Consider the following 10,000-nt stretch of genomic DNA (forward strand, 5'->3'; position numbering starts at 1 on the left):
ATCACCATTTTAATCATCCTTCTTCTCATCATCATCATCTTATATTCTTTATCATCATATCCTCTTCCTCATTACATCCTTCATCATCATCATCAGTGGAATATTTGGACAAACTTATCTCGACTTCACCATCAACATCATTATCATCATCATCATTTCAAGGCGTCATCGGAAGCGTCAAGAGCCATCCAAACATTAGTCATTCATCATCGTAATCATTTTGATTATATATTTTCTTAATATCCTCGCAAGGGTTGTGGTGGCCGATGGGGTAACGTCCTTGCCTGGTGATCGCCATATTGGGGTTCGAGTTCCACTCAAACTCGTTAGTTCTTATGTTTGCGGTAACCTCACCATCCTTGCGAGCTAAGGATGGGGTTTTAGGGGGAGCCTATAGGTCTATCTGCTTAGTCATCAGCAGCCAGTGCATGGCCCTCCTTGGTCCTAGCTTGGATGCTGGTCATATATATATATATATATATATATATATATATATATATATATCTGGTCATTCTCTGGGGCATTGTCCTGCTTGCTAGGGCAAGGTCACTGTCCCTTACCTCTGCCATTTATGAGCGCCTTTGAAACCTTTAAACAGTGACCTGGGGTTAATGGTAGGGGTTCTCGTTGTTGGACTTGTCGTTAATGGCTTATTGCCTGACACGTTAATAAGATCGTAAATTGGCATTTTACTGGGCACTTTGATAGGGTCGTTAAGTGGCTTGTTCATGTCTTGTTAATAGGCAGACTAATAGGATCGTTTGTGGTTTGTTTAGTGAAAACGTAGAATGAAATAATTAATGATTTTATTATTATTTTTTTTATTATTAACGGGATTTTTTTAGGTATACAAATGTTTGAGATATAATTAATATCAATTTCAAAATTATATAATTATATTTATAGAATCAATTTATAACTGTATAAAGAATTGTATATTTCAAAAATTTTCTTTCTATTTTTGGGTTTCTAGATTTATTGTTCTCTTTATTTTTGCGGCGTTACCGCGACTCGCTTATTGATCGTTGCATACTGCTGCGTTGCATAACCAAAAAGGAAGATAGATTGTTAGCGCGCTCTCTCTCTCTCTCTCTCTCTCTCTCTCTAACATGTATATATATATATATATATGTATATATATATATATATATATATATAACCCATAAATACTCTTAATATCAATTTCACTCTGCCTCCACTGCCAACCAGAAGCTATTATAAAATAGTTAATTCCCCTTTGGGTCTGATCCCGAGGTAGTGTGAACTCAATATTAAGAGGTACTACCCCTTGAGAGTTATAGGGACCTTTGACTGGCCAGACAGTACTACATTGGATCCTTCTCTCTGGTTACGGTTCTTTCCCCTTTCCTACATATACACCGAATAGTCTATCCTATTCTTTACAAATTCTCCTCTGTCCTCATACACCTGACAACACTGAAATTACCAAACAGTTCTTTTTCTCCCAAGGGGTTAACTACTGCTCTGGAATTGTTCAGTGGCTTCTTTCCTCTTGGTAAGGGTAGAAGAGACTTTTTAGCTTTGGTAAGCAGCTCTTCTAGGAGGTGGACACTGCAAAATCAAACCATTGTTCTCTAGTCATGATTAGTGCCATAGCCTCTGTACCATGGTCTTCCATTGTCTTGGGTTAGAGTTCTCTTGCTTGTCGGTACACTCGAGTAAACTATTCTATTTTATTTCTCTTGCTCTTTTGTTAGGGTTTTTTATTGTTTATATAGAAAATATTTATTTGAATGTTGTTTCTGTTCTTAGAGTATTTTATTTTTCTTGTTTCTTTTCCTCACTGGTCTATTTTCCCTGTTAGGGCCCCTGGGCTTATAGCATCCTGCTTTTCCAACTAGGGCTGTAGCTTAGAAAATAATAATAATAACAATAATAATAATAATGATAATAATAATAATGATAATAATAATTATGAATATATGTATAAACCCGTTTAAATGTGAAAAATTATCTCTAAACATAGCCAAGTATTGCAAACTTACTAACAGGTTACAATGGTGAAGATGGGTTTATTTAGATTCTAAGTAAAAAACCTGAATTTGACAGGCATATGTATGGAAGAGTTATGATTAACTTTTATCTCACTTTGTGGCCCAGTTGTAAGTCACTGGAACCTCGGTTTGTTTGGTGAAAGTTCCAATTCACCGTCAACCAGAAGCTATTATCATAAAGTTAATTGCAACTTGGTTCTCTGATCCCGAGGTGGTGTGAATTCGACATTAAGAGGTATTTATAGCTTTATGAATATATGTATAAACACGTTCAAATGGGAAAAATGATCATTATATATTTATTTATATATATATATATATATATATATATATATTATATATATATATGAGAGAGAGAGAGAGAGAGAGAGAGAGAGAGAGAGAGAATGTGTGTGTGTGTGTGTGTGTTAATCCTTGCATGCACGCGTACATCCATGTTTACTTTAATGGGTATTTTACATAACTTACGATGTATTCAGGAAGTTTTACTGCCACGTGGTTGGAATCTTTAACGCTCTATCAAGAATGAAATTTTTAAAGTTACTGAATCACACTACGTAAAATATACAATTTTCGGCAAACCATTATGACTATCGTGTTCATGATTTATTTTCTTTACTTATTTTATTTTATAGGTAATTCATTGATGTATTTGGACATGCAATAAATTTTGTCTATTGGTGGTTCGGTCATAGAGCGTCATTTACGTTGGTTTTTCTATACCTTGGTTCGGTTGTTCTTTTCAGTAGTTTTAATAATAAATGTCAGTTGTTATTGATCTTTAATTTTAGTTTGGATTAATGTTATTCGTTATCCACAGGTTTTTGGGTTTGAATAACGTTCTGTTTATTTTCTTTGAGATTAATAATAATAATAATAATAATAATAATAATAATAATAATAATAATAATAATAATTATTATTATTATTAGTTAAAAACCTCTTTCTGATTTTTAAGATATGATTGATTGTGTTTTATCGGCAAATTGATTTATTGCCCTAATTTTATAACCAATTATATTTGATATAATATGTTGTTGAAGAAAATATTAAAACATTTTAAGTTTGTGTCAATAGTTGATTTTTTTTTTTATTTCTTTTATCTCAAACTCTACTGGTCTTGAGCATTTTTTGTCATATATTCTTTTAATTTTTTTCCAAGATTCTTGGTGTTAATTTCAAAAAGAAAAGCAAATTTTTTCTATAGCATCTTATCCCATTCTGATACCCATAATTTCCAATAAAATAATTGCTGTGTTTTTGTATTATTTCTAAGGTCATTATGAAAATTTTCCTTAATCAGCAATAATTGTTTATATGATTATTATTTTTTTATCAACCCAGCCTTGGCCTTGCAGATTGGACGTTGTCGCATGAAAGCCTTCTTTGTATTGCAAGCAAGTTGAAGTAATTTATTTCGCATGCAAGATTAGCAACACAGAATACTTTCATTTTGCAATCAAAATCAGTTACTCAAAATGCTCCCATTTTGAGGAGTTTCAAGTAGAAAAAAAAATCTAGTTAAAAAAAACGTGGCCTGTAAATGTTTACATTTTCAGATTCTAAGGCTTTTTGTATTTTTTGAGTCTGATCATTGACAGAAATTTAGGATTGTCTCTCACAACTGGTTCATGATATACCCATAAAAACACACCAGGGCCTCATTGTCTTACTTCAATCCTCATCCTCTCCATGCACAACCTCATTTATTTCTCAATCTTTGCTTAACTCTTTCCATTCTCCCTCCACACCAGTTATCGGATCCCCAATTCACACCCTATCCAGGTCATTACTCTTCCCATTCATATTGAGAGTATGATTCTAGCCCTATTTCCCCCATTCAGATGTACGTTTTAAAGAAAATAATGGGAAGAATTTGCTTGTATTAAATCGCTTATTTCGACTGAGAAGGAACTAACCACCACTCTGCTTTTGAGAAATTATGAGAATAACTTCCCATGCATACATAGAATGGGAAAAATACAAATTTTTCAAGTAAAAATAATCCCATTTTTAAAAAGGATGCAAATTTCCAATCTTTAAAAAGAAAAGTACCCGCTCCTCGAACTGAACCAAGCCACACATTTTAATAAAAAAAACAACTAATACACCCTCATTTCTGAAAGAAACAAAACATGATTCCCCCATAGAAGACCCCCTTCCTGCTTCACCAGTCCCCCTCCCCCTCCCTCTTATCATTTTAGGAAAGGAGCTGGATGAGACTAGGAACGTGGCGAGGGAACCAGCCTCTGACCCATTAAGGCCTCATGTTAATTTTCCAGTAGTATGAACGCTAAAAGCCTTTTGGGAGATGGGCAGAAGTGTGTTTGAGAGAGAGAGAGAGAGAGAGAGAGAGAGAGAGAGAGAGAGAAAGAGAGATGTGTATATTTATATATATATATATATATATACATATATATATATATATATATGTATATATATATATATATATATATACACATATATATATATAAATATATGTATATATATATATATATATATACATGTATATATGTATGTACACACACACATATATATATATATATATGTATATATATATATATATATACGTGGTGTATATATACATATATATACATATATATATATATATATATATGTATATATGCATATATATATATATATATATATACATATACGTTATTGCAAAGCTAAACTACTAACACTGCATGACGCAAAAGGCCTCTGCCAGAATCTTAAGAAAAGTAATGTCTTTTTGCTTTATTTAGAATACTGATATAGTCCTTGAGAAACATGTTAGCAAAAAGTTCATTGGTGTATTGAATAAGAAAATAGGTTTCTACTGTTTAATGAGTTCAATTGGATAATAAAGGGAAGTTTTTTAAATGGGGAGAGTTTGTGCAGGTGTAAGGCCTACGCCAACAACAAAAATAAAAACAATATGTAAATTAAGATTATTAAAACTTTTGAATGAGAAGAAACGGAAATAGGGATAACTTAAAAATTAAATTGTGTACAATAATAAATGGCCCAACGTCGGACACATGATAAATTCATAGAATAAAGATCGGATAAACAACTGAGTTAAAACAATAGAGGTATATATTTAATTTTTTATTCCTAAGTAGTCTTACTTTTAATAAGTAGACCCTGCAAGGAAAATTTTGCGTTCTGGAAGAATTTCTAATGCTTCCATTGATAAAGAAAATTTAATTCCGAGGTTCCTGTGTATGCGATTCCTCAAGTAATTCATCAATTAGGCATTTTCTTTTCTTTGCTTTTGCTTCTCAAGTATGTTCAGGATTTAATTATTCCTTTTCTCTTTTTCTTTTTATCTCCGTTCTCTTTTATTCTTCCTCCTAATCATCTTTTTGTACGATACGTATTCTTTTTTTTTTTTTTTGTATGATACATATCTAGTTTCCACCCCAGATCTCTATTTGTTCTCTATTCTCCTATTCGATTCCCTCTTCCTTCTCTTTCACCTTCTTCTCCATCTTCTTCTTCTTTGTCTTCTCCTCCTCCCCACATGCATGTGCGTTCATGCGTACATGCCTGGAAGAAACCGCGTCATTCACGTGATTTTCCCATTTTTAGACTCCATCTATACTCGTAACCTGCATTTTTTGGCAATCCTGTCTGGAAGCTGGGAGTCATGGAAGTCTGTCTTCCCCTGGAATCTGTAGCTGCGTCAGATGTCGATTTTGAGAAAGAAAACAATTAATTACTTCTATTTATGATTAGACATTGAAGCCATTATTCTCTTTGCTTCGTTAATATCCAGAAGTTGTGGGGTTGGCGTTTGTATGGATCGTGGCTTTATCCGGGCTAACAGATCGTCACTCAACTCAACTATGAATAGATATTATCGTTAGGTGGGTCAAATAGATGGGGTAGGACTAGCAATTTCATCCCTCGGGGTTTGCTGAGAACTGGAAGGTTCTATTCTCATTCAGTCGTTCACCTTACTGAAAGTGGAAAAACTTGTAGTATATATACATATATATATATATATATATATATATATATAAATTTATATACAATATATATATATATATATATATATATTCGGACCTTCGAACTTAGCAATCTCTCTCTCTCTCTCTCTCTCTCTCTCTCTCTCTCTCTTGAATAATAATAGACAAACCCTCTCCTCCAATACCGACAAAAAAATCGACTCTGATGTCATCTTGTAAGAAGAAATGTATTTATAACGGTCGCTAACAATCGCTAACTCCCAATCGTCTTGGCCATAACGACCACGAGACGACCTCATGAACAAGTGGTAACGACCCAATCGTCGCTATCATCGATAACCATCAAATATTGGGCATTATTTCTCCTTTTCTGAATAGGGTCGTTCGTGAAGTTCGTAAAAATGAAATGGAAGTCATCGTTGATTCGACGCTTGACTGAACTGGCGTTGCAGCGAGTTAATGCTGCTGTAATGGGAAAATCAATGGTGATGTGGTGGTTATTGAGGTAACGGTAGTCTTTACGATTGGTGTTTTGAATGGTTTACGAAGGAGATATGAATGAGGAACTAAATTCACTTGGATTTTCTGTTGGTGGCTTTTTGCATCTACCGTGACTCGCAGTATCTGGGCTGGAGTTGTAGCTACACTTCTGGTTTTGATTTATTTAAAATCACGAGGTTGTGATAATTATAAACTATGGATTGTTATGGGGAGTGTTGGGCGTTGTTAAAATATTCAATTGGGAAAATAATGATATTGTAGTACAGTTGGCTTCGTTGATTCCGGTACACTTCACTGGAAATTAAGGAGACGTCAGTGTACCGGAATTAGTGAAGCCAACTGTACCTGTAAGCTATGAAATTTTCGGGGGTTATATGGATGGGGGTGGACGTGCCTGGAGGCTATCTCTTGAGCCATCAGCAATCACTGCCTGGTTCCCCTTGATCTTAGCATGGGTGGGGGAATGGGAGCGGAGCTTCTGGAACAGTGAAATGGACTGTCTATCCCTTTTCCACGTTGCAGCGACTCATAAACATGTGAACGGTAATAGAATATGCAAATTCTCTCTCTCTCTCTCTCTCTCTCTCTCTCTCTCTCTCTCTCTCTCGTTTTGAGTTACGTAATTATTTTTGTGATTTGGCTCTTAAGTTTTAAAAAACATTTTTAAAAGCAATTCTTTTTTGAATACCGTAAACAACTGTTTTGCTTGGTGTAACTTTTATGTTATTTATGCATTGTATATTCCTATGACTGGTGAGAGAGAGAGAGAGAGAGAGGAGAGAGAGAGAGAGAGAATAAAAAATATCAAATCGATATCTCTCACTAAATCCACTTCTAAAATTGGGAAAAATCCAGGTGATGAAGTGACCATTACCCTGGATTACCATAAAACCGTTTGCCGGGATTACACAGCTCTTGCCTGATGACACTTGTGGATGAATAGCACTTTGGTATCACTGCGCCATCTGTTGGATTAATTGAAAAGGAAAGTACCGAGGTTAAATTCAGATTGGGGAGACAATATTCATGTTTTGGTGTTGTTTGTTTTGGTGGATAGCACATCGCCCTTTGGACATTGTCACAAGTGTTTAATAAAATTAAAGGGTTATTTAGGCATTTTATACTTGGCATGGGGAATTAATAGGATTGGTAATTTTGTCTGGTGATGGAGTTTATTTGTGTCAGTATCTCATGAGGCAATATTAATGAGATAATTTCGGGGAGTTTTTATTAAGGATGTTACTTGAATGATATCTAGATGGTATTGCGGTGACGTTCAGGCATGATGCTTTTTTCGGTTTTTACACTGGGTAATATAAGTGTTTCAAAGTCTTTTTATTTTGAGATTAAACTTCCTCTGATGAATTTTTTACAGGCCTATACTGATATTCTAACAACATACAAGAAAAAAATAAATGGACATAGGCAGGACATAATTATAATGAGAATGGTAGATAATAGAGGGATATTAAGAATAACCGTGTGTCTCTACTCTCTAAATATTGTAAGATAACCTAGAAAAGGAAGAGAAAACAATGGATTGTCGAACTAAGAAAGTTTGAGGGTTTAGACTGGCATAGAAAAACCATGTTTGAGGCGTTTGTCCTGCTGTGGACTAGCAACTGTCTATGATGATGATAATGTTACTGATTATATCTCAGGTTTCATAGAATCCCTGAGATGAAAAGTAACTTTGGCATACATAGGAATTCACAATGATCTCCTGGTTGTGGGATTGGTGACAGGACATGACTATCAATAGTTTTGTCAAAGTTTCATTTATTGTGAAGGGAACTAGAATATTGTGAAGGTTTTGCAACGTCCTATGATTGTGAGATAGAGCTGAAGATATCCTAAAATTGATATCACTTTCAAGTGAATGAAATAGTACAAGTGTTTAATAGATTAAAAAAAAGAAACTGCTTTTTTTTCAGAGAAATTATATTTATATTTTCGACCTTTAAACCCGATGTTTGGCAAGAGTGGATAATGTTAAGAGATAGAGATTATAAATCATGAAACTTGGGACGTTACGTACCGTCTCAAAACGAGATCTTGAATACCTTCGTTCTTTAAACTTATCTCGGGACTAGGGAAGAAGGTAATCGCACCTCGAGCTGGACGACGACAAATCTAAAAGTAGATTTCAATACGTACTCCCATTTCTCTTCTCCCTCCTCCTCTTCCTCTTCAAATCACAGGCGAGGTGAAACAGAATAAAGAACCTCGTAATAAAATTATTCCTTTCCTATCAATTCAGGAATGAAAATTCATCCGTCTTTCGAACCCCTCTCACCTTCCAGCTCCTCCCCCTATTTCTCCATCTCCTCCTTTATCCCTCTACCCCCTCCCCCTACTCCTCCATCCTCTCCCCTACTCCTCTAGCCACTCCCCCTATTCCTCCATCCTCTCCCTTATCCCTCTAGCCCCTCCTCCTATTCCTCCAGCCCCTCCCCCTATTCCTCCAGCCCCTTCCCATATTCCTCATCCTCTCCCCTATTCCTCCATCCCCTCCCTTATCTCTTCATCCCCTCCCTTATCCCTCCAGCCTCTCCCCTACTCCTCCATCCTCTCCCCTATTCCTCCATCCCCTCCCATACTCCTGCATCCCCTCCCTTATCCCTTCACCCCTCCCTTATCCCTCCAGCCCCTCCCCCTATTCCTCCATCCTCTCCCCTACTCCTCCATCCTCTCTCCCTATTCCTCCATCCTCTCCCCTATTCCTTCAGCCCCTCCTCCTTTTCCGCCAGCCCATTCCTCTATTCCTCCAGCCCCCTTCCCTTATTTCTCCATCTTCTCCCCTATTCCTCCAGCCACTCCCCCTATTCCTCCAGTCCCTCCCCCTATTCCTCCAACCACTCCCCCTATTCCTCCAGCCACTCCCCCTTTTCCTCCAGCCACTCCCCCTATTCCTCCAGCCACTCCTCCTATTCCTCCAGCCCGTGCCCATATTCCACCATCTTCTCCCCCATTCTTCCAGCCCCTCCCCCTATTCCTCCTGCCCCTCCCTCTAATCCTCCTGCCTCTCCCTCTATTCCTCCTGCCCCTCCCCCTATTCTTCCTTCCCCTCCCCCTATTCTTCCATCTTCTCCCTTTTCCCCCAGACCCTCTCCCTATTCCTCCATCTTCTCCCGTATTCCTCCAGCCCCTCCCCCTATTCTTCCAGCCCCTGCCCCTATTCCTCCAGCCCCTGCCCCTATTCTTCCAACCCCTCCCCTTATTCCTCCAGCCCCTCCCCCTATTCTTCCAGCCCCTTCCCCTATTCCTCCAGCCCCTGCCCCTATTCTTCCAGCCCCTCCCCCTATTCCTCCAGCCCTTCCCCCTATTCTTCCAGCCCCTTCCCCTATTCCTCCAGCCCCTCCCCCTATCCAACCAGCCCTGTGGATTCCTCAGCCACACACGCAGATGAAAGAGATCATCCATCTCCCATGGATTGCCTCTCCACTATATCCCATCTGGTTTGCATGAAGACCTTCGCTCATCCGTCTTATTCAAAGGGATTTTGATGCTTATTGATGCTGATACGTA

At 37.2% G+C, this 10,000-nt stretch overlaps 1 protein-coding gene and 1 pseudogene across 1 annotated transcript in view; both read left to right on the top strand.

Annotated features, from left to right (window-relative positions):
- The window catches only part of LOC137659100 (uncharacterized), a 14,078-nt gene extending 4,138 nt beyond the window's left edge, over positions 1–9,940 (top strand). Inside the window, exons 3-4 of the mRNA XM_068394180.1 lie at positions 8,776–9,414; positions 9,453–9,940. Coding sequence (XP_068250281.1) covers positions 8,776–9,414; positions 9,453–9,940 — 1,127 coding nt within the window. The remainder of the gene's footprint in view (positions 1–8,775; positions 9,415–9,452) is intronic.
- LOC137658694 (monocarboxylate transporter 12-like) overlaps positions 1–10,000 on the top strand; it is a 402,299-nt pseudogene that overhangs the window by 159,105 nt on the left and 233,194 nt on the right.

This window comes from Palaemon carinicauda, chromosome 19 (assembly GCF_036898095.1).
Source record: "Palaemon carinicauda isolate YSFRI2023 chromosome 19, ASM3689809v2, whole genome shotgun sequence".
Classification (NCBI taxonomy): domain Eukaryota; kingdom Metazoa; phylum Arthropoda; class Malacostraca; order Decapoda; family Palaemonidae; genus Palaemon; species Palaemon carinicauda.